Raw genomic sequence first — 25,411 nt, 5'->3', positions numbered from 1 at the left:
CTCACCGAATTTATTTCTCCTCATGGTATTTAACACTACCTGAGATATGATATATTCCTTTACTTCTTGTCCTCCTTCCCTTCACTTTAGAAAGGTCCTTGCTTCTGCAGTGCCAGCACCTAGAACAATGTCTGACACATTGTAAGCATTTATAAAAAATATTTGCTAAATGAGCAAATGGATAAATTTAAATTTAAAGTGAGTCCAAGGCAATTCCTTAGGTCTCTTCACTCTCAAACAAATTGCCAGCTGTGAGTCTGTCCTATGGAAAACTTCTGGGACCACCTCCACCATGTTCACAGATGGGGACTTGGACCCTGGTCTGTCTAATTCCTGAGTATCCCTTCTTTCTGTTCCACTAGGCTGAACTGCTGCATTCTGTGAATCAGCAAACATTCTGTGAAGGTCCAGCAAATGTTCTGTGGAGGTCCAGATAGTGCGTGGTTTTTCTTTGTTGGCCATATGGTCTCTGTTGCAACTACTGAACTCTGCTACATAGAGATAAAGCAGTTATAGATGATATGTAAATGAATGGGCGAGGGTATGTGCCAATAACATTTTATTTACGAAACAGATGGTGGTCTAGGGTTTCCCTTGCTGGCCAATTGTTGGCTAACCCCTGTGCTAGAGGTTTTAGAAAAGGGAGGAGGCTCTTGTAGATTCCTTGTGTCATTAGTACCTCTGGGCAGAGGGCTGGCTGGCTGAATAATTAATCTACAGCCTATGCTGCATAGCATCTAAATAGGAGCACCTAAATCTTCCTGAAGATGTTTGCTTTCTGATCTCCTTTCTTTTGTTCATGTATTGCTGATTGTCTAGGCTTTGTCCTTTCTGTTTCCAGTGACTAGCTCCAAATGGCATAGTTGTATCTTTCTGTCTATCCATCTACTTACTTACCTGTCTGTCTAAAACATACTGAAATTATTGTAAAAGACTGCCAAATTTAGGGCTAATTTGCATACCAATCAAATGTAGCCTGAATTTTCAGACATTCATGCATGCAAATGTGCTAATCTGCATCCTTGCAAATGGCTTCAGATATATGCCATTGTAATCGTTGACCTTTAGTAGGAAAATGTTGCAGTGCCTGGAACCTGCTTCATTATACTGCTAGAATCATCTGGGATGATTGCCAGAATTGTGCTGAAAGATGTCCTCTTGGTACCTGTGAGCACCCAGTGTCTAGAATCCACCTGAGAGGTTGTTAAGGGCTGGATGGAGACCCACAGACTGGAGTGGGGGGTTCTGAGCCCCAAGGGACATTCTCTGGGCACTGAAATGGGCAGACAGGGCTGATACAGGCCTGGGTGGGATGGTGGTGCCTGGGCAAAGCATGAGTCAAAGCTCCTCTTGCTCATGGGTGTTGTCCACAGAGCCTACAGGAAGATTCTGGAAGCAATGTTCTAAAGAAATGCAAGGTCTGTGGCAGGGCCGACAGTATGGAGCCCAGACTTCAGTCCAAAAGGGCCCAACCAAGACAAAAAACAAGCCAAAGGGTGAGGGGTTCAAGAGTAGCTGATCCATGAGAAGCAACTATTGAGGTGATGGACCTGGATGGATTCCTGACCTGGGACTCACGCACTTCCTATGATTGTAGGAGGCTCCCACATTGCAATGAGCCCAAGAGAACAGTCAGCCTAGGCAGAACGACCACTGGGGGATGGACATTAAGAAAAGTCGCCAAGAAAAAAGGACCAAAGTTGAGATAATGAATGTGTTGAATAGGAGGTATGAATGAAAATAAAAATTAGAAAGCAAACAGGGAATGCAGTGGTTGGGGGAACAGAAGGTGAGGTGGGCGGGACAGTTCAGGGCTAATCAAAAGGATAGACAGTGAACTTGGTGCCTGTTTGTGCAGTTTCTGGCCTGTAGCTTGGGGGAAATGCTTGGAGGCTTGGCAAAAGTATAGCAGTCAGGATTGTACAGATCAAAGTGTCACCTAAAACAATACTGTTCATTTGTTTCCCTGGCGTCTATCAAAGTACCTCGCACACAGCTTCGCCATGACTCCTGATGCTAACTAGCCATTTAGGCCAAACTTCACAGGTTAAGAGCACAGCCGTTCACAAGACTGGCCTTACTTCAGACACCAGCGACAGGCTCAGGGGTTCCGTGAACATATGGTAACACATTTGGGGGTTCTCACTACCCCTTCTGGTTTGATAATTTGCTCAAATGACTCACAGAACTCAGGAAGTGCTATGCTTAGAATTACAGCTTTATTATAGCAAAAAGGATACGAATCAGAATAAGCCACAAGAAGAGATCACAGGGCAAGGTCTGGAAGGATTCCAGCTCTGGTGTTCTCTCTCCTCCCACAGAGTGTTGTCTACCAGGGAAGCTCACCCAAGCTTCAGTGTTCCAAGTTTTTATTGGGGTTTCATCATGTAGATGTGATTGATCAAATCATTGGCCATAAGGTTGAACTCAATCTTTGGTCCTCCTCTCTTCCCTGGAGGTAGGGCTGATGTCACTTGGCTCAAAGCCCCAACCCTCTATCACATGGCTGGTCTTTCTTGCATGGCCAACCCCCATCCTGAGTTATCTTGTTAACATACACTATCAAGGGATTCTGAGAGGTCTGCCATGAATAACTCAAGAAATCCCAAGAATTCACAGGCTACATCCCAAGAACCAGGGACAAAGGCCAGCCAAACTTTATTATACAATTGTCTACTGTATATATAAGATTTACATTACACAAATGCATATTATAAACAGAAAATACTCAAAAAATGTTTGTAAAATGAATGAGTGAGTGAGAGAAGGAAGGAGTGAGAAAGAATGAATGAGAACTTAACTTTAGGAGTCTAACTCATTGGCCCCACACCATCCAATATAAATTAGGACTTATTTGAAACAACACTGGCAGCCACACAAATAATACTGAATGGCTTGGCTTTGATAAGAAATTACTCACCTTTCCAGTGGTTTTTGAGTTAGCAATGTTTTGTCTTCTTGGGAGGGGAGACACAGACTCTTGTCCTTCATGGTGTTAGTATTTAAGCCCAGGGTTTCTGTAGAGCAATTAAGTTGACTCAATACATTTCCCAGCATAAATGGTATATTCTATTATTTTCTCCTGTCTGCTCCTTCCCTAAAGGCAGATAAACAAATGATAATAAAAAGCAAAATCAACATTTCCCTCTATAAGGGTAGAGCTGCCCAATTAGCCACAGATGTTAGAACCTGATCAAACAAGATTCAAGTGAACCAACAGAGAGAGAACCCAAAAGCAAGTTCTGGTGCTTTCAGTTAATCCCACCCCACAATGCCATCTTAGCAGGCTGCTCTGGGAACCCAGGCGCTCTTAGAGAAAGAAGCATGTCGCCTGGCAGGTGCCTCTGGTGTGGCCTGAGACCCGTTCTCAAGGAAACCAGGAGGGAATGATGAGCAGAGACTGTGTCAAACGACATAAGTTCTGGTTGGGGTGAGGGGGAGGCATAGCAGGGCTCAAGACTTTGGTGGAAGAGGGCTGAGATTACAGGAGGACCCTGTGCATTGTGTCACTGCAGAAACAACGGGCAATTATGTATATGAAATGGGTATCTCTGAATCCCAGAGTTTTGTCCCCTCACCCCCCGCTCTTTTCATTTTACTCTTGCTTTTGTCTCACTTTATCTCAGTAACTATAAAAGCAACAGACTTCCATTAGAAAAAAAAAAAAAAAAACCACAGCACAGAAATTTGATAATGAAGCTACACATACAAACATTCTTCTGTGAGTGAGAGATGATCTCTCTCATTTGTATACCAGCCCCACATGGCAGATTTATGCTGATAACCCCGTATTACAAATAAAGGAGAGATTGAGTGACTGGCCTAAGGCTACCTAGCTAATAGATGGTACACTTGGGCCTGAACACAGTCAAAACCCAGACTCCATCCAGAGGCCGCTTTTAATGTGTCATCTAAATCCACTCTTTTTTCTGAAGATCATCATATATACTGTTTAATACTCTCTTTTTTGGCTATTTATTTGTAAGCACCTTTCTATGCTATTGGAAGTTCTGCATCACCAGGATGTTTAACAGCAGTGTGGAGCTGCCTCCTGTGATGTCCTATCTTCCTAATGTGGGCCTCTGAGGTTGTTTCCAATTTTTCTCTAATATGAGATGCTGCTGCATTGTTTAAATTGGGATCTGTGAGTCATTGTTTGGTTTGGTTTGGTTTGATCAGAGCCAGCACAGCTGCTGACTGATGAGGGCCCAGGGACCTTTTCCAGCCTGGGGCGTTGGTGTCCAGGTGTCCCAGGCTGTGGGTGCCAACTCCCCCTGCACCATGCCCTGGAGGTCCCAGAGATTAGAGCTGGACAGCCTGCCTCTTTGATATAGAATTTTCTCATTTCATAAAGTTTCTCCAAGAAAAATGCCTTTGTTGAGCCAAATGGGGAAAGGAACTCGGTCCCGTCAAATCTCCAGGAAGCTCAGCTTAGTGCAGTGGGGGCAGTGGTTGCTCCAGCCAGAGAGCTGGGGATAGCTGATCCAGCAAGATGGGAGGTAGGGAAACTTGGAGGGCTGTGTTGGAGTTGCACAGCTGGCGTGAACAAACCAGACAAGTGAAACTAGAAGCACCCTATTTCTGACCCATAGGGGAAGACCCTGAAATTTATTGAGCACCTGCTGTATGCTGACATCATGCTCGGGACTTCACACACCTCATTTCATCCTTCTGGCGGCCTCATCTACAAGCTAGGGGTTCTTATTCCCATTCTATAAATGAGTTATTCCAGAATTGATGTTGCAGACGGGGCCCCTGCTACCTCAAGCAGCCAGAAGTGAATTGACTGGTAATGAAAACAATTTGCCCTTTTCATTCCGGCCAACCGGAGGATATGCTAAAAGGAGAGCAAAATATCATCTCAAGTCTGCGTAAATGCACTGTTCCCTGTAAACACAGCTATGCAACCTCTCAGAAGAATGTTCCAGCAGGAGGAAGGCTCAGGACTGTGATTGGATAAGAATAATATTGGGAGTGCATTCACTTCTCTGCTTCTGCCTGGGGCCAAATAGACAATGAAACTTACCTTCTTTATGTTTCATCTAATTAAACCCAAGCATTTGGCTGCCCCCTCACTGCAAAGGTGGCTGAGGGGAAACCCAGGAGGCTCTGAAAGCCTTACTTGCCTGGCTGTTGCTTGTAATTGATGTTTCCTCTTTCATCATGTTTCATTTCATTCTGAAAGCTAGCTGTGGGAACAAAATAGTCTCAGGTGTCTGGAGGCACAGGAGCCTCTTTCCCAGTGAGTCAGCCAGGCTCCTCTGGGAGGATCACTTGGGGAGGAGGAAAAAACACCACAAACCTGCAAACCTAATGCTCAAGTCAAGCCAAAATGGGAGCTGAGTTTTTTCCTTAGGACAAGGGAGGTGTACTGGGGTCACCCAACACCACCTTCAGGTAGGATAATTCACTGGCATGAGTCACAGGCGTTGGCACAGGAATGCGGTAGTACTCACAGCTATGACTGATCACAGTGGTGGAACACAATGCTAAGTCAGCAAAGGAAAAAGGTGCAGGGGTGAAGTCCAGAGGAAACCAGGGGCAAGCTCCAAAGAACTCTTCTAGCAGAGCCTCATGGGACGCGCTTCATCCCCACAGCAACAAGTTGTGACAACTCTTGTGAAATTTGTCTAACAAAGAAACTCATTAGAGACTCGGAGTCCAGGGTTTTTCTCGGGGGGTGGTCACATAGGCACTGTCTGCTTGGCAAGCAGAAAATTCCAGATTCCCAGAAAGAAAGCAGATATAAACCACACTGAGACAGCATAAACCACACTGTTTGCACAGTTTAGGTACAGTGAGTCACTCTTACCAGATCTGGGAACGGTGGCAACCCTTCCAACATCCAAGTTCCCAGATGCAAGCCCGGGGCTTACCCTGCAGCAGGTTTTTCTAGGAAGAGAAGTCTCAGGCGTGCTGTGAGAGCTCTTTTCTACACAGGAGGCCTTACCTCGGGGAACCAGGCGACATTAGGTAGCACTGCTGGGATTGTGGAATTTTGTTCTTGTGGGGCCCTAACTTCAGAGGGCCTGGTTCAACAATGGGTACTTTTTTAAGGACTTCTGGACTGCGTTCTTCCCTGTGCCAGTGTGTTCAGTGGTGCAGACTGTCTTTATAAAGCCCTAAGGCATTGTGGCATGACTTCCTCTCTTATGCAATGGTGTGTGTACTCTGGCCCAGCTACCAAGTGTTACTTCCGTGTATTTTTACAGGACTCCTGAGAATCGTTCCAAGTGAGTTCACGGGAGGCTCTGTGTGAATCAGTAAGGCACATTAATGTTGTTAAACAGGCTACGAGGTAATTTGCCTCCCATTGTCTGGCAATTTCTTTTATTATTTGGAGATGCTCTAAGCCAGTCTTGGCTGGGAATTGCAGGGTTCAATTTTATGTCCAGAGGCTTGGTCCCCAGGTTCCTGGCCTGGGAGATAATGGTAAGTGATTCATGGATTCTTGAATCTGACAAATAAATGAGCCTAGGCCCCTTATTTTACAAATATAGAAGTAAAAATATCAACAACACTACCACCAACCACCCCAACTTCCGGTTTTTATTGTGTACTTCATATTGACCCAGCACTGTGCTGTATCTTCATTCTCTCATTAAATCTTCACAGTAACTCTTCAAGGAGGGCAATGATTTAACAGATGAGGAACCTGAGGCGCAGAGAGGTTAAGTAACTTACTCAAGGTCCCCCAGCAAAGAAGTGGCAGAGCTGAGAGTGGAAAAAAGCCAATTCCAAGTACCTTTAACATTGACAGCACTGCCAGAGAGGCACACAGATTGCTTAAGATCACCCAAGGCCACAGAAAGACTCAGTGATGCAAGCAAGTGTTAAATCCAGAACTCTTGGCTCTTTCTTAAGCTTCCTTTGCTTTAACCATGTAGCCTTTTATTCAGTTGTTTGCAGTTTAGGCTATAGTTAGTACTAGCCGTAACATCAATGCTTCTGGAGCAACTCATAACAATTTTGATCAGACTCATCATCTCATACCAATTGCAGGAGCTTCCTAACAGGCCTAGCAGCCTCTAGTCTAATCCCTGAAATGTCCTTCACACTGCACCTATGAAGAACATTCTTAACCACAAATTAGAGCTATCAATTCCGTGCTAAAACCCTCCAATGGCTCCCCAGTGCCCATGGAATTTTGTGTAGACTCCTGAGGCTGGCAGGCAAAGCCAGGTACAGGCAGCCTCCAACCTTCTACTGGGCCACCTTTCAACCCACTGTGTCTTTTACAGCTCCTGTGTGGCAACCTGTGGTCTCCGGTTTCTGCACCTTCAAGAATTCTGTTAACTCTGCCTGTCATCCTGTAACTGAGCCCACTCCGTCTGCCCCTCTTGCTTGCTTGACTTTGATTCCACAGCCTTTCTTGGCTTCCTACTGTCATGGCATTTTTATTCCATGTTATAATTGTATGTTTACTTGACTACTGTCTCCACTAGATCTTGAACTCCTTGAAGGCAAGAAATAGCAGAATTTGTATCTAGAAGAAAGGATGGGAAGCTGGGCCCCTGGTAGTGAGGAAGCAGACCTGTAAAGTCAGATAGAAAGATACAAGAATGTGCCTCGTGGTTGTTGGCTGAATGAGAAAGTAAAACAAGGAATCCCAAGTAAGATAGGAATGAGTGAGATGTCCCAAAGCAGGCCTAGAGGTTACCTACCACAGTGGTCTTAAAGCAAATTTTTATTGCAGATTGTTTTCTTCAAACAGGATCGAGTTCTCCCAACACATAAAAGGAAAGCTCTAGGTAAAGGTTTATATCTCCAAGCCTTCATGACTTGGCCTAAATCTCTCCTCCTTCTTGAAGCCTCAGGTCACAGTGCAATTGTGATGGCATGGGCTCTGTAGTTAGGTTGATTGTGTCAGCAGGGCAAACTTGCTGCTATAATAAACAAGCCCTGTATCTCAGTGGCTTAACACAATGAAAATTCCCATTTATATCACCTCATTTGAAGGAGATGAGCAGGAACACTCTGCTCCATGAAGCCATTCAGGGACCCAGGTTCCTTAAGTGAAGTGGTTCCACCATTCTCTAGGACTTTGGAGTCCTCTGCTAGTTCCTCTGTGGCTGGCCAGCTGACAGGAGCAAGCGTGGAGCAGGCAAACACATTCTCAGCATCTTGGTGGAGGTCACACATGTCCCTTGTACTTACACTCCTTGCTTGAGAAGTAGTCATATGGCCCCACCTAGATGCAAGGAACTGGGTAAGGTGGCCTGGCAGTATGTCCAGGAAGAGGAGAGCACTGTGAGGTCTAGCAGGCCCTGCAGTTCTACCATCTTTGGCATGGCTATGGGATGTGTTTCTCCACTCCAGACTTCTCTGTTGTGAATGAAACCTCTCAGGATGGCTACAAGGGTTGAATGAGATGAGATATCCAAATGTCTGATACATGCTCAGCAGTCAACCAATCTTCATTCCATGTCTCCTCTTCTCCCCTAAAACAGAGGTATTGATATCATCATCTTTATATTTTCTACACTTAGAGTTGGAAAAAAGTAATGGTTAAGAGATGGACTCTGGATCCCTGCTCCCTGGGGCTGAGTCCTGGTGACATCGCATGCCAATGGTGTGAGCTTGGGAGGGCCCCTTGTGGCTCTGTGGCTCAGATACCACATCTGCCCAAAACAGAGGTAACAAATAGTACCCTTGTGGAGGGTAAGAAGTGAGTCAGTATGCTTCCAGTTCTTAGAATAGTACACAGCATATTGTAACTATGATGTGTGGGTTACCTGTTTTATTATTATATGGTTACTGCCACACAGCAGAAACTCAAAACGAATTCTTATTTAAGCACCCATTCTGTATCATGCGTGACCAGTCATGTTTTGCCATAGGTGAGGTTCACAAATCTCAAGCTTGGGGAATGTTAGTGCAGTGAATTCTCTGAGCAAACTTCATCACTGGCTTCAGCCTTGTGGTAACAAGGCCTTTCACCTGGGCTATTGCTGAATTCAGACCTGGAAGACAAACGTTCAGTTGCCAAAAGCATTGGCTTACAAACAGCTTTCAGGGAACTTTTGAGAAAAGTGTTCCTGCAGAGGGCCTAGGCTATGCAGCAAGTCTTCTGGCCCCTCCAGAGTCTATAGAGGCTTCTGTCAGCCATTTCCCAACGTCACAGTAAGAAACTTCCACAGACTCCCAAAGCAATGCTTGGTAGTGGGTGAGCTGAAAACCCTCTCTTTTCCCACCAGGCTCCTGAATGCAGTGCAACACAAAGGAAAAGACAAAATTTCCTCCCAATCAGCATCCTTTTCATTTCCTTACATTAATTCCAGGAAGCCAGTCATTACTGAGGTCTTCCAGGGTGGGTATTAGCCTGACTCCTTGCAAGACAGCTGCAATTGCTTGAATTACTATAAGAGTGCCATGGGGAGCGAGTTCCCGTGCAAGAATGACCTTGCACATGTGGAGGTCTCCTGTTTATCAGGTGGCAGGAGGGGTGTCTGTGAAGTCCTGGATACTCATTACTTATGCCAGCTTCTCTGAAGGGTCTTTACTCTGTACATACTTGCAGTAGTTCTTGGGGCAGCCTCTACCCCCTGTCTTGCTGTGGCCCCTCTAATCCTTGCGCTTAGCAATCATCACCGTTTCTCCCACTAGACTCTGTGCTCCTTGGGGGTGGTTGCTGCTGTATTCACCACGGTCTGACGGAGTATCCAGCCCAAGCAAAGGCTTAGTTGATATAGTTGATATTTACTCTTTTTTTTTTTGTTTTAGATGGAGTCTCGCTCAGTCCCCCAGGCTGGAGTGCAGTGGTGCAATCTTGGCTCCCTGCAACCTCTGCCTCCAGGGTTCAAGATATTCCCCAGCCTCAGCCTCCAGAGTAGCTTGGATTAGAGGCGTGCACCACCACACCCAGCTAATTTTTCTATTTTTAGTAGAGATGGGGTTTCACCATGTTGGCCAGGCTAGTCTCAAACTCCTAACCTCAGGTGATCTGCCCGCCTTGGCCTCCCAAAGTGTTGGAATTACAGGCATGAGCTACTGCACCCAGCCAATATTTACTCTTAAATCAATAAATGCACCATTAGGTTTATCTGCTTAACTTTCACATCTTAATCATAAGTTCAAGAGTTCAGTTTGTGGAGCAGTTGTATTTGTGCCCTGAAGTTTGGCAGCTCCACCACAAAAGCCTCCCAGTGCATATAAGCCGTGACTGTGGGTGGGTTATATAACTCTCAGGCCCCTTGTTTGTAAATGAGGGCTTTTACCACTAGGGTTGTCGTGAGGGTGAAGTGAGATTATTTATATGCTTTGCTAGAGTTTCTGTATTTCCATAGTTGTAAGGAACAACTAAAGCCAAAAAAGTTGTTGAGAAGAGTGGGTTGCTCACAGGATCAGTGGGAGGGCTGGAGAGCCAGGCCTGGAAGCTCTGTAGCTGGAGATACTACCCTAAATCACTCCCAGAGCTGGTCCTATGGGCTCCGCTGCAGCCACCACTGCCATTGACTGCACCGCTGGCACAGGACATTGCAGCTCCCCTGCTGCTGCCCCCAAACCCAATCCCAGCAGAGCTCCCTCTGCTGCTGGAGAATCCTCCTCAGCCCCATGTCTTAGCCCCAGTAGCACCTTGATCAAAGTTCCAGCATCTGATTGGCTGAGCCTTGGTCACATGTCCACTTCCAGCTGCAGAGGATGCTGGGAGAGCGGGTGTCTGGCATGTTTGGCTTCTGTAGTTATGTGTCCTCTGTTTCCCCACTCAGGATTCTGAGGCAGGAAAGTCTCCCAGGCGGGAAGAGGGCTTCTGATGCTGGGGAGCCTAAAAGGCAGATAAATGTCCAATAGAGGACATAAAGCCTTGACATTGACTAAATGGTCAATGTCAGGTAAATGTCCAGCCACTAAGAAAGAACATAGTGGCCATTCTGAAGGCTGCTGGTAGCACCCTGATGAAGGCTCAGGAATCAGTGTCCTGGTAGCCCCAGTGAGGGGATGGCAGTTTGGACCGGTTGAGTGGTGGAATGGTGGAAGTGGTGAGAAGCCTTTTGGAAGCTAGGCAATATATTACTTTTCTAGAGCTGCTGTAACAAAGTACCATGGACTGAGTGACTGAAAGAACTGAAATGTGTTATTCCATAGTTTTAGAGGTCAGAAGTCCAAGATCAAGGTGTTGGCAGAGTGGATTCCTTCTGAGGGCTTTGAAGGAAGGCTCAGTTCCAGCCTTCTCTCTCTGGCTCACAGATGGCCATCTTCTCCCCATGCCTGTTTACATCATCTTCCTCCTGTGCCTGTCTATCTCCACATTTCCCCTTTTTATCAGGGTACCAGTCATGTTGGATTAGGGCCCACTCTAGTGACCTCATTTTAATGTTATTTGCTTTGTAAAGATTGTCTCCAAATAAGGTCACATTCTGAGGTACTAGGGGTTAGGACTTCAACATATGAAGTTTGGAGGGGAACAAAATTCACTCTGTACCAGTGTCTGTCTTTGTGTCCTCTTTCTATAAAGGACACCAGTCATATTGGAGTAGGGTGGGCCTTACTCCAATATGACCTCTTCTTAATTAATTATATCTGCAATGACCGCATTTCAAATAAGGACCCATTCTGAGGTTTGGGGAGTTAGGACTTTAGTATATAAATCTGGAGGTGTGAGGTTAGATACAATTCAACCCTAACAGTCAGGGATGAGTGAGGGTGGATTAGTTGAGGAGATTGGATCAAGGGCAGGAGTTAAGAATGACTTCGTGGTTTTTGGCTGAGCAACTGGAGAATGGTGGTCCCATTCACTCAGGTAGGGAGGAACAGATAAAGGAAAGGAATTCAGGGGCAGAGGTACAGGCTGATGGGTCCCATTCCACACTGGTTTAGTAAGGGATCTGTGCCCCAACTATGTCCAGCAGGACATAAAGAGAAGTTTGTTAGAAGCTTCCGGGAAAGTTCCTCTTAGCACCAAGAGACCTATGAGAGGCCAAGCTTACTCTCTCCAGTCATGCATGAATAGAAAAGCATGTAGCCAAAACTGCTACTAGGAGCCATCCTGCAATTGTGAGTGCATGCTATCTTAGGATGAGGTCAAAATTATGGAAAGCAGAGTGAAGCAACCAGATGGCACCTGGATTCTTGGCCATTACTGAGTCACCAAATGGGCCATCCTTGAAGCTCACCACTCCTGTAAATTTGCATTTCTGTAAGTGTCCTCATTGTTCAGCTATTTTGAGTTGAGGTTTCCTGTTACTTGCAGCCAAGAGCATCCTTAAATGATACAATGCATTATCAGCTCCAGTGGATGGAAGATCTTTGAGATCCAGGGTTATGTTCCGTTTATCTCTGTGTCTAGCTCAGGGCCCAGTACTCAGCACATGTTTGTTGAATGAGTCAGTGGATGATGTAGATCAGTATCTTGCGCACTGAGGTCTGGAAACTTCATCATCGATAGAAATAGCTGTAGCTATTGATAATATATTCTATCCTCACTCCATGCTATGAGTAAGATAGTTGTGAAGCCAGAAAGAAAGAGAAAACAGAAAGAAGATAAATACCTCGCAAGCAGAGGGTGTCTCCCCTCCTCACCTCATTTCCTTCCATCAGACCATTTGCTTATGTCTGAAATCTGGGAGTCTTCTGTGATCTTCTTTCACTTTCTGCAACACCATCTGTTCTCAAACCTGGAGCCAATCACCCAGGAAGTCCTACCTATTCTACTCTCAAAATATATCTTAAATCCATCCACTTCTGTCCATTTCCATTGCTTAGTGAAGTCGACCATGATCTTTGGACCACTGCAGTGCCCCCCAAGTGTGCCTGGCTTCCTGTCTAGCTCCTCTTTCATCCACTTGCCAGAGGGATCCTCTGAAAATGCAAGCCACACCATGTCCTCCCCCTGCCAAAAACCGTCCAATACTTTCCCACTTCATCTAGAGTAGAATCCAAGTAAAAACCAGGCTAACTTCCATGACCTATCAGGCCCACATGACCTGCCCTTTCTTGCCCCTCCAACTTCATCCAGCCCACTCCTTCCCTTTCTGGTCCTGTTCCTCCCCTATTGGCCTCCTTGCAATTCCATGGCCACCCAAGCTTTCTTCTGTCCTGCTGTCTTGGCATAATTCTCCCTCTGCCTGGAACACTTTCCTACCATTTTTCTTTTCCATGTTAAATGGCAGCATGTATTGTGCATACAAAAGAGTATATAAAATACACACATATGCATTATGCCTGTGTGCCCGCACACACACACACTTTAAAGACTGAGTATAAATCTAACACTCATGTTACAATCCATGTTAAGAATAAAAGGTCCGGGGAGGCTGCAGCGGGAGGATCGCATGAGCCCAGGAGTTTGAGACCAGCCTTGGGGAACATGGCGAGACCTCCTTTGTACAAGAAACAAACAAAAAAAATTTATCCAGGCATAGTGGCACATACCTGTAGTCGTCTGTCTCAGCTACTCGGGAGGCTGAAGTACGAGGACCTCCTGACCCCAGGGGATCAAGTCTGCAGTGAGCTGTGATCATGCCACTGCACTCCAGCCTGAAAAAAAAAAAAGAAGGACCTACCAAGTGCCCCTCCCCAGTTATTTCTTCTGTCATCCCCTGAGATGACCCCTGACCTGACATTTGAAATAATTCTTTCTTTGTAGTTTTACCGTCTATATATAATTCTCCATAAAATTTTAATTTGGCATACTTTTGGGTTTTACACATGGAATCAGACTGTGTATATTTTGTTTTTGGCTGCTTTTGGTTGGTGTTATTTTTGCCAGGTTTTACCATGTGTGTTTGGACAGAGCTATATTCATTCATGTTTGTGGCTGTGATGTTTCATATGATGATGATTCTGCAATTTGTTTATCCCTGCTACCGACCATGGGCACCTGGGCTATTTCTCGTCTGGAGTTATTATGTGCAATGCTGCCATGGACATCTGAGTACATATATCCTAGGGCTCCCCGGAAACAGTTTTTCAGGGGAGTTTTCTAGAAGTGGATTTGCTGAGTTGTAGGCTACAGGCATCTTCCATTTGACTAGATGATGCCAAAGCTGTTTTCCAAGCTGGCTGTACAAGTCAAACTCCTACCAGCAGACAACGCACTGCTTGTCACTCCTCAGTCTTACCAGATCTTTTAATTTTTAGCCTATGTGGGATTGTGTAAGCTCCACTCAAGTACTGGCCACTGCTTCAAGCTCTCATTTGACCCTCACAACAGCCCTGAGAGGTCAATGTCATCATTCCCATTTTGCAGATAAGAAAACCAAGGTTCAGCTGATTTAAATCATTACCAAGTTGTTGTGCTGGGATTTGAGCCCAGGTCTGAGCGACCTGAACCTAAGCTTTTTCTGCAGTGTCATATACTGGCTCAGCTGAGGTTTGCGGGCTCACGTTGGGTAGCAACAGGGAACTCTAAGTACCTTGGGGACTGAACTCTGTTTGGAGCTTAGTGCCATGGACCTCAGTCTTTGCTGTACATCAGAATCACCTAGTCCCTGTCCCAAACACACTGAATCAGAATTGGCAGTGATGAGACTCCAGTGAATGTGAAGTTGTATTTCCTTGTGGTCTCATTTCTCTGTTGACTAATGATGTCAGGCATTCTGTCATTAGTATACCAGTCATTTGTATTTTCTCTGGAGTCTGTTCAAATTTTTGCTCATTTTTAATTGTATCATTTGCCTCCTTTTTGACATGTTAGAGTTCTTTGTATATCGTGGATAGGATTTATTTGTAGTTCTATGTGTTGCAAATATGTTATCTCAGTCTATGGGTTGTCTTTTCATTTCTGAATGACGCCTTTGGAAGAGCAGAAGATGTTAATCTTGATTATATTCAAATGAGCATTTTTTTTTCTTTTATGGCTAGTTTTTTTGTGTGTGTTGCATTTTTGCCTATTTTTTTTTTTGGTTAGGTATGCGCCCCCCCACTTTTCTTCTGAGACAGGGTGTCACTCTGTCACCCAGGCTGGAGTGCAATGGCGCAATCTTGGCTCACTGCAACCTCCGTCTCCTGGGTCCAAGAGATTCTCATGCCTCAGCCTCCGGAGTAGCTGGGATTACAGGTGCATGCCACCACACCTGGCGAATTTTTGTATTTTTAGTAGAGACAGGGTTTCACCATCTTGGCCAGACTGATCTCGAACTCCTGGCCTCAAGTGATCCACCCATCTCAGCCTCCCAGAGTGCTGGGATTACAGGCGTGGGCCTCTGCGCCCACCCGGTATGTGCCCTTTAACACACCTCCACGGCAATGCTGCGGTGCACTAGAATTGGAGAAGCCCAGCTATGAAGCTCATCATAAGCTTGGGGTCAGATCTGAGTCCAGCTCCCAGGTTTAGCACTTACCTAGCAAGTCACTCTGTCTCCCTGAGCCTCAGTTTCCCTATCTCCAAAATGAGGTAAAAAGAGGAAACATTTTGTTACAAAAAAAGTACCTTGGGATAGGCAAAGATGCAAGAAACACAAAAAAACTAGCCATAAAAGAAAAAAAAATGCTCATTTGAATATAATAAAGATTAACATCTTCTGCTCTTCCCAAAATTTGTTAGAAGAGGCCAGTGAGATAAAGCTCAAACAAATTAGCAAAGTGCTATGCATGAAAATGCTCTGTACACGCTGTTTTGTTTTGTACACTGGCTTGCTTCAAGCAGCAGGAGGGAACAGAAGGAAATAACATGGTTTGTTGTTTATTTTCAGTACATCAAGGCCTTTTACAATGAGTCATGGGAAAGAAGGCATGGACGTCCAATAGACCCAGACACTCTGACTCTGCTCTGGTCTGTGACTGTGTCCATATTCGCCATCGGTGGACTTGTGGGGACGTTAATTGTGAAGATGATTGGAAAGGTTCTTGGGAGGTCAGTAGGAGGCTGTCTCTATCTGGGGGTGCCCTCAATGTTCATAATATATCTGTATCGTTGTCAGGGTCCTGACAGGCAACAGAACTCCACTCAGGCAGTTCAACTGGAGAGATTCAAATGCCCAAAGGGGAAAGGGGAAGAAATCAGAGACCAAGGCCCAAAGATAACTGAAGCCATGGACTGCAGGCTGATGAGCAGCAGCAGAAGCGTGTAGGGACTGGGCTGTGTCAGAGCCACAGCACCCACATGGGGGAGGAGCAGGGAAGAAATGCCCTGACCCCTCCCTCCTCCCACTCTCCATCCTGCTGCAGAGGTGCACACTGGTCACACCCATGTGAAAGCCAGTAAACCAGGAAGTCATGTTGCCATCCAGGAGATGCTCCCGGGGTATAGAGCAGAGCAGGGAGGGGAGGGGAATTGATTTGGGTGTTGGGGCTAATGGAAAACACAATGCAGTGCCTTGGAAATTGTTCCACGTAAGTACATACAGATCTGCTTTTCCAGAAAATTGACTGCTTAGACAGTCTTCCACTATATGGCTGTCTCATCATTTATTTAGCCACACTCCCTGACTGAGAGACATTTAGGTCATTTCAGATCGTTTACATTACAAATAAGGAAGCAGTGAGAATCAAAAACTTCATATCAGCCTTTCCTACCCAGGCCCTCTCCAATCAGCTCACTTGACCTTGTGAGCCTCATTCCTCACTTATTTTAGACAGGAATCCTTCTCTCAGAGCAGATTGACTTATCAATGAATCCCCACAAACAATGCTTTCTCTGTATTCTTGTTCATAACAACAGCATCCTGGGAGCCAGTGAGCAGTGTGTGGAAAGAGTAGAGCTTCTCCAAGTGATGGAGGAGTCGTCACATCAATCTGATGGGGCCAGAACATTCGTGTCTTAACTTGAATCATGTGTCTTCCACTTACTAGCTGTGTGCCCTTGGCCAAATCATTTAATTTATTTGAGCCTCAATTTTCTTATCTGTAAAATAGGGATGATAGTTTCTACCTGCAGGGAACGTTACAAGAGTTAGACCAAATGAATGGAAGGAGAATGGCCATGAGTTGTAGCTGAATAAATAAAAATTCTTGTTATTGACCACACTATTTGGCATTTCCCTCATCATCACCTTGACATCACTACCTAGTAAGTACTCGACTAACCTCCTTGTTGCATTGATGTGAGTTGAAGAGGAGATTTATCAGACCCCAGAAAATCTCCTCAGACCATGGGATTACAGAAACCCTATTAAGAAAGAGCCCATTTCACAATCTGAAATGACCTAACCCTTTACATTCTTCCTCACAGCCCAACAAGGAGAAAACTAGAGTTGACGATGTTTCAAAGCAAGATTTCTAAAAGATGGGACAGGAAACCACCCTGAAAACATCCAAGTGGTGCTTATGAGGGTCTGTGATACCTGTGAGGTAGGGGAGGTGCTGACATTTTCCTTGTCCCCAAGCCCACTTTCAGAGCAGTAATTAATGGGAATTCAGGGCCTGGAAGTACAACTACTGCATGATGTAGTGAGAGATGCCATTGTCTGAGGTCCTTCAAGGTTCCAGCCACTCACACATTCTCTTGTTTAATTTTCTATCCGCTGTGGGGTCTGTAGATGGGGAATGGGAGGTCAGAGAGGTGAGGGCATCTGCACAAGCTTAGCTAGCTTGCACTGTGGCTGAGCTTAGGCTGGAATCATGATCTTTCCACTATGCCAAGCAGATCTTAGTTAGGGGCCAATTCCCAATGCTGGGAATGTACTGTAAAACCATGACTGTTTGACAACACGCTGGCACTCAGATTGGCATCACTGGCCAGTGTCCCTGAGGCATGGTCACTAAGCCTCCTGCCCAAGCCAGACCCTGCCCATGGTCCTCTTGCTTGTCCTAGTGGGATGGAGTCACTCCCCATGCCCCAGGATCTGGCCTGTGATGTCTCCTTGCTTTATACCTGACCGTGGCATTTATACCCCAAGGCTGCTCCTCAAGGAGGCTCTGAACCCAAGCAGATGGAATAGGAAAAGGAACACTGGAATCGGGTCAGAATGCCGTGGCTCAGCAAGTCCTGACTCTGCTGTGTATCAGGTGTGTTACAAGGGACTTTGACACCTCACTTCTCAGCCAGCATTATTCTTACCTATAAAATGAAGGCAATGAAAGTAGCTTTACTACCCTCACTGGCATGGCAACAAAAAAAAAAAAAAAAAAAAGGAAAAGAAAAGCAAAAGAGAAAACAACTTTGAAAATACCTTCAATCTCTAAGTAATGGAGGAGTCATAAAGAAGTGAGGATGCAGAAAAAGATCAGATCAAAGGTTGTGTTGGTTGTTATGCCCCAAGCAGCTGCCAGTTTCCTTTTCATCATTATGAGAGTAAAAGTTGATTTGGGCTGAAGTTTCAGCTTGAAGAGCAACTCTGCTGGGGAGAAAAGGAGCAAAAATTGAAAAAGAAAGCTACCATCTATTGACCTCCTGCCTTGTCCTTGACATCCCATATATGATTTACTTCTTAAAACTCCATGTTTGCATCATTACCTGCACTTTTCAAATGATGAGTCCAAGACCCAGTGGGCAATTGGACCAAGGTTACAAAATGGAGTTGAACTGAAGTTCAGATCTGCATGTGTTTGACCACAGGCCAACACTCTTCCTGTGACATGATGCTATTTGAAACGCCTTCCTGATGCTCTGTTATTCCTCTCCCATGGGGATTCTCAGGGAGGGAGAGGAAACTGCAATGGCAGCCTGGGAGGCCCAGTGGAAGGTGCTCAAAGGTATAGCTGGGGGAGACATTCCAGGGAAGTGGGGAAGAGTTCCGATGGGGCTGGTCACTGGCTGCTCCAGCAGTGGGGCTGTTCCTAGCTAGGGAATGTTGAGCTCGTTTGTGACTTGGGTGACAAAGGAGGGCAGGGAAGCAAAGGGGGCCAGGAAGAGTCTCTGGAGATGGGCCATACCACATGACCTGGGCCTCACACAGATGCAGGTTCCTCACCTCTTGGAGTCTCTGGCTGAGGGAATTCTCAGCGATCAAGAATTCTGGTTGAAGCTCAGTGACCCATTTAGCATCCTCTGTCCTCTGCTTGCATGACCATAGTGACAGGACCCTCCTTCCCTCATGAGACAGGACAGTGACTATGTTTGGTGCACAAACACTAGCTACAGGCCCAGCTTCAAGTCTGGGCTCTGATACACACAGCTATGTGTTTCTTAAACTCTTTGATCTTTACTTAGTTCACGATGATATGAAGATAAAGAATGGCCATGTCAGAGGGTTGTTGTGAAGATTAAATGAAATGGTGGATGTGAAGTGTTCATCCCTGCAGTTGACCCAGACTCTTCGCCCAGCCTTTGTTCACTAGTGTCATCATCATCAACATCATCATCATCTTCACCATCACCAACTTCATTGGCTTTATTTGAGACGGGTCATTCCATCACTTGACAAAGTCAATTGTGCATCTGTTCTTTCAATTGCACTGAAATGATTCTTCTTACACATATCATTGGATCTGGTTCTTCCGTCTGGAGCAAAGCAGAAAAAACATATAAGAAACTATAGGAAAACACACATGGGCTTTGAAATCTGATCCTGGGCCAGACTCTTGGACAAGCCACGTAACCATATTCATCTATCCAAACAAACATTTTTGAGCACCTACAAGGAGTAAGGTACTGTTTTTGGCACTGGGGCTTCAGTGAACAAGAAAGACACAACATCTGGGGCTTAAGGTGATGCTTGGGCAAAGGAGGCAGCCCCTGAGTAATTCATTATGTAAGTCTTTATGATTCTGAGCAGTGCTGTGCATGGATGGTAGAGATACAAGAGGCAGCTGCTATGCCCTTTAATTTTTAAATCTGTAAAGTGCAGATAAACAAACCCACCTGAGGGAGCAGCTATGAGGGTGGAACGAGATCAAATTTACAGTGTCTCATGTCACTAAGGAGGCTTTTTGAATGCCTGTGACAGGAACCCAAAGCAAACTGGCTGAAGCCCAAAAGGGAATTACTTGGCTCACAATAACTAAAATATAACTTGGTTGAATCCAGTGGCTCAGATGATAGCTTTTAAAAAATCCAAATCTGTCTCCACCTCTCAGCTCACCTTGCTTTGTGTTGGCTCCATTGTCAGGCAATCTCTCCCGTGGAGGTATAAGATGGGCCCAGCTTAGTGGAAATTCTCCTTCCAATAGTTGTGATTAAAGTCCCAGGCATGAATCTCTTTGACTTGAGCGAGGTTGCATGCGTTCAAGGGTTCTCAACCAGAGGGCAATGTTGCCTCATCAGGGGACATTTGACAATGCCAGGAGATGTTTCTGGTTTTCATAACTCAAGGGTGCTACTAGCATCTAGGAGAAGCCAGGGATGCCTCTAAATATCCTACAATGCACGGGACAACCCCCACAGCAAAGAATTTTCCAGTTCCAAATGTGAATAGTGCCAAGGTTAGAAAATCCTGGCAAATAACATTCTAACACTCTGGATTAAGTGCTTTTAAAAAAGCACATCTTAAATGCCTTGAGAATGATGAGTGATTTTATGTTGACTGGCCAGGCCTGTACCACGCATCCACTCCTGAAGCCATGGTTAGGTGGAGACAGGCAGGAAGGTTTCTTGGTGGAAATTTGAGGAACTCCTCCCAGGAGAAGGATGGAGGTTTGGTGAGCACAAACAACAGGCATCCCATACATCACTCCAGGGAAATAGCAGGTTCTCAAAAGGACTATTTTTGCTTTCATCTTTTTCTACTTCAACCCTTTAAAAGGCATCTGTATTTTATAGTAGTAGAAAATAACTGTGTCTCTCTAGGTGCCTGCTGGAGGAGCCTGCAGTGTATGTGGCAAGCATGCATTGGTTAGCCCAGGCTGCCATATCAGAATACCACAGATGGAGTGGCTTCAGCAAACAGACATTCATTTTCTCACAGTTCTGGAGGCTGGAAGGCCAAGATCAAAGTGTCAGCAGGCCTTTTCCTCCTGAGGCTTCTCTCCATGGCTTGCAGATGGCTGCTTTCTCGCTGTGTGCTCCCTGTGTGTGCGCATCCCTGGTGTCCCTTCCTCTTCTTACAAGGACACCAATCATCCCACATTAGGGCCGCTTCCTTGTGACCTCATTTTAGTTTAATTATCTCTTTAAAGGCCCTGTCCCCAAAAGCAGTCACATTAGGGGTTAGGGCTTTAACAGGTGAGCCTTAAAAAAATCCAAATCTCTCTCTTTCTCCACCTCTCAGCTCAGCTTGTTTTTTGTTGGCTTCATTGTCAGGCAGTTTCTTCTGTGGAGGTGCAAGATGGCCCCAGCTTGATGGAAATTCTCCTTCCAATCATTGTAGTTAAAGTCCCAGGCATGAATCTCCTTGGCCCGAGCGAGCTTACATGCGTTCAAGGGTTCTCAACCAGGGGGCAGGAACATAGTTTAGTCCATGACTGAGCAACACACCGTGCTGCTGACAACCTCTTCTTTCAGGCTAGAATTGTCTCAGAAAGTCAATTGCCCAGAAGCAGAGCCTGAGGCAGGGATTGGGATGCACACATGGCTTGTGGAGGAAGGGCTCTTCAGGAGTAATCTTTAAGGTGGGGAAAGCAGAAAGCAGCAGGGGAAGGAGCCAGGCAAGGCTGCACTCCCCGGTCAAGTTTAGCCTCACTTGGGGGAGCTCTGGGGCATAATCACACCACAGAGTCACCCAACTTGAAGTAAGGGGGCTGCACCCACCCCTACCACTCATCTGTCACTCGCTGCAGGCAGCACTGGGAGAGGGGGATCCACCTTCAGAGCCAATGTCAATCTTCTGGAGAAGAGTCAACCCTGAGCCTTTAGAAGCCAGCATTCATTGAGCTGGGGGAATCCCTGAGGGGATAGGGAGATACTAGCCAGCCAGGAAACCTGATCCTCAACCCTGCTTCTCCCAGCCTTAGAAGACTTGACTAGTCTTCTAAGCATAGTGAGAATGGCAAGAACTCTGGAAGAAGGAAACTTGGGTTCATGATGGGACATAAGGAGAAAGCCTGGGCATGGTAGATAAGACCAGAAGACTTCGGGACGGCAGGGTTCCAAAGTGTAAAACAAAGAGTCAACACATCCAAAACAAGAGGCTTCAATGGTACAAGCTGTCCCTGCATCACTGGTTTATTTTATTATGGACACAACCCCTTTGGTATTACAGACGCATGAGCCGGGAAAGCAGGGTTAGAAATCATAAGAAATCTTCACCCCCATCCCCCACTGCCTAGGACATATCTACCAGAACTAAATATTAGCCTTCTCTGAGCTCACACAGGACTTTCAGTTCCCTGTGTTACATCACTTGGCATTTTGGGTTGTACTCATTTCATTATGTTCCCGTCTCTTCCCTGATAAGGGAGCCCTTCGACGTAAGAACCATATGTATTTATGGCCTCTAGCACCCAACACAGCAGCTTGTACACAGCAGGCAAGCAGTAGACATTTGTTGGATAAATGGAAGGATGGGTGGAAAATGCTCGATGCTTGAATATTTCTATCACATCTCCCCAGTGTGGCCATCCTTGCTTGCATCTAAGCATCCTTGTATGCTTGCACACTTTCCGTTCCCTCATCCGATTATTTACTCACCACATATCTGTTGAGTACTTTCTATGTGCCAAGCACTCAGGCATGAGCAAAGCTGCCAAAGTCCCTGTCCTCCTGAAGCATGCAGCCAAGCGGGGAGCACAGCCAAGTAACAAGCATGCAGACTGTGCCATTCGGCCTGTGACAAGGACCAATGCAGAAAACAGAGCAGCTCAAGGAGGTCAGAAGATGCTGGGGAGGGTGAAGAGCTCACCACTTTGTTCAGAGGATTCTCTAAAATGGTGACCTGTGCAGGGAGCACTGAAGGAAGCAAGGGAGTGAGCCACGCTCATCCCTGGGAAATAGCTCTCCAAGCAGAGGAGGCAGGAGGTGCAAAAGCCCAGGGGCAAGAAGAGGCTCCACTTCTTTGAAGATGAGAGTGGAGGTCAGTGTAGAGATAATCATAGGAGGCTAGATGGGATATTTGGAGTCAGATCCTGAGGACTTTGCAGGCCAGGGTTGAGACTCTTCCTCTGAGCAAAATGGGAAGTCACTGGAACGTTTTAAGAACTGATCTGACTTGCATTTGGAAAGGTGTGCTGTTATCAGGGGGTCTCAGAGCCTGGTTGGGAGAACCTTGCAATAGCGCAGGTGAGAGAGGACATGGTTTGCACCAGGGTTGGAAAACAAGGGAAGGCAGGTGTCTGGGCACAGATGCAGGTGCAGAAATACAAGCAGAGGGCATGTGGGAAGGGTCTCTTGGGATTGCCTCTGTGTTCTCAGTGAAAAAGAAAGCATGGTCATCAGCTGAGAATGATAAAAAGGGGATTTGAAGAGAGAGAGAAAACATATGAAATAGTCCTCTAGGAGAAAAGGGTGTTGGATGGACCAGGAATCTGTAGACTCAGTGCAGGGGAGCCTTAACCCTTCTTGAGGTTGGTGGTCATGAATTTCAGGTGAGAAAGGAGAACACAGCCATATGTTTTTCTCCAGCCAAGCTGAGCTTTGTAGATGCCCAGTAGACAGAGATTTAACCAGCTGGGGTTTTGCCAGGCATATGTAATGAAAGGGGGTGGATGGGCATATAAATGTTTAAAGGGAGGAGCCAAGGAATTCAAGCTGGGTATGCAGGAACGGATGAACATGAGGAGGGTGAGGGATGTGGAAACAAGGCATGATCTTGGCTTATAGGCCCAGTCAGGCTGAAGATTTACTGGAAAGGTCTGTGGAGAGATACATTATTTCCATAGGTTCTCTGGTCTACTAGGGTTTAATGAAAAGTACTTTCCAAATTCAAACTGAAATAGAATTCCCTATGTCTTCCCCCAATCCGTCCTGGTGCTCTGCACCAAGTTAAAGCATGGCATGAAGGAAGGTGGCTCTCCTGCTTTCTCTGACCTCTTGTCCAGGCGAAATGTCTCCAGCCCCTTTGACACTTCTGAAGGGACATGCCCTCCAATCTCCTCATCACCCTACCATGCTTCCTTGTATTTGGTCTTTTTTTCCCCTTGAGAGCTGATGACTTTCTGGGTTTCATGGGGAAGATTCTACACTATTGGAGAAGCTAAAAACAATGAATCAGGCATCCTAGGTGGAGTTCTGGGGACACTGGAGTTCTGCTTTCAGAATTGATCTCCCTTGTTTATGTTGCTGTTCATCCACAGGAAACAAATGGAAACAACGATTAAAGTCCTGCTCTGAAGCCCAGTGAGTCAGCTTTGCAAAGGATTTGCACACATTTCCATCCTCACTGCAATGCTGTCAGGCTGAGGGTTATTTTGGGAAGGAATATATTAATATGATAAACTTGCCCAGAGAGTGTGCAGTCCCGTTTGCACATGTTTCAAGTCAGACTTTCATATAATTTTAACATTCTCACAAACCTTTCATGCAATTTTAAAATTAGCACAAAATACACCATCATGTCCAAAGTAAGGGTTCAGACCAAAGCTTTTGGAGGCATCCTTGGCTCCTCTATGCCTCTCCACCTCTGTCCAGTCCATCAGCAAATCCCACCAACTCACTCTTCAAAATATGCTAGGATCTGACCACTTCTCACTAAGTGCACTGCTCCCAGCCTGGTCCAAATCATTACCAGTGGTTGACTCACCTGTTGTGGTAGCTCCCCAGCTGGTCTCCCTGCTTTCACACTTGTCCCCTGCAGTCCAGGAGCAACAGAGAAGACAAGATGGAGTGATCTTGTTCAAGTATTAGCCGGTGTCATTCCTCTCCTTGGAATCTCCCAGTGGCTGCTATCTCCCCCAGGGGGGAAACCCTAGTTCTTATGGTGGCATAGAAGACTCTCTGAGTTCTTCTTTTCTCTTCTCAACTTTCACTTTCTACTGCTTGCTCCCTGGCTCCCTACTGCCTCCAGCCAGGCTGGCCTCACTGATGTTTCTTTCTTTCTTTTTCTTTTCTTTTTTTTTCAAGACGGAGTCTTGCTCTGTCACCCAGGTTGGAGTGCAGTGGCATGATCTTGGCTCACTGCAATCTCTGCCTCCTGGGTTCAAGCAATTCTCCTGCCCCATTCTCCCGAGAAGCTGGTTTAGAGAAAAAAACTTATATTTTAATAAAATGAGTATAATAGCATCTGCCATAACTGAGTCCCATAATTTATGACAAGAGGCAATGTTAGCTGGTGGGAAAAGCGCAAGTTCTAAGATCAGAGACCCACTGGGGCTCTATTGGGCAAAATAATTTTTTAACCACAATTTACAAAACAATTTAATATCTGTTAACTCATTGAGTCTATAGGAAAAAAAATAAGCTGTAAAGGGCTAAGATGTTTCCCCAACTCCTTGACTCACTGACTATATGACCTAAAACAAGTTTCTAGGCCGGACGCAGTGGCTCACGCCTGTAATCCCAGCACTTTGGGAGGCCGAGGCAGGCAGATCACCTGAGGTCAGAAGTTTGAGACCATCCTGGCCAACATGGTGAAACCCCGTCTCTACTAAAAATACAAAAATTAGCTGGGTGTGGTGGTGCATGCCTGTAATCCCAGCTACCCAGGAAGCTGAGGGAGGAGAATCACTTGAACCTGGGAAGTGGAAACTGCAGTGAGCAGAGATTGTGCCAATCCACTCCAGC

The 25,411-nt window shown here is 45.8% G+C and overlaps 1 protein-coding gene and 1 long non-coding RNA gene across 25 annotated transcripts in view; one reads left to right on the top strand and one right to left on the bottom strand.

Moving 5' to 3' along the window:
- SLC2A9 (solute carrier family 2 member 9) overlaps window positions 1–25,411 on the top strand; it is a 279,004-nt gene that overhangs the window by 33,248 nt on the left and 220,345 nt on the right. For 15 of the 19 annotated variants that reach the window (XM_063809388.1, XM_063809384.1, XM_063809397.1 and 12 more), the window contains one exon: window positions 15,633–15,793. The exons of the other annotated variants lie outside the window; for them this stretch is intronic. In XM_063809388.1, coding sequence (XP_063665458.1) covers window positions 15,633–15,793 — 161 coding nt within the window. The remainder of the gene's footprint in view (window positions 1–15,632; window positions 15,794–25,411) is intronic. 19 annotated transcript variants of the gene reach the window in all.
- Window positions 6,536–24,687, bottom strand: LOC134809864 (uncharacterized). 6 transcript variants are annotated; one of them, XR_010156463.1, is made up of 5 exons: window positions 24,432–24,687; window positions 18,335–19,321; window positions 18,051–18,215; window positions 13,372–13,476; window positions 6,536–8,441 (listed from the first exon to the last, which is right to left on the bottom strand). It is a non-coding gene; the product is annotated as an uncharacterized LOC134809864 (long non-coding RNA). The 6 variants fall into 6 exon arrangements; XR_010156460.1 differs by having other exon boundaries at window positions 18,792–19,321; window positions 24,432–24,665; XR_010156464.1 differs by having other exon boundaries at window positions 18,051–18,218; window positions 24,432–24,547.

Source organism: Pan troglodytes, chromosome 3 (genome assembly GCF_028858775.2).
Source record: "Pan troglodytes isolate AG18354 chromosome 3, NHGRI_mPanTro3-v2.0_pri, whole genome shotgun sequence".
Classification (NCBI taxonomy): domain Eukaryota; kingdom Metazoa; phylum Chordata; class Mammalia; order Primates; family Hominidae; genus Pan; species Pan troglodytes.
The sequence above is the reverse complement of the archived record's forward strand: the minus strand, read 5'-3'. Positions and strand labels throughout refer to the sequence as shown.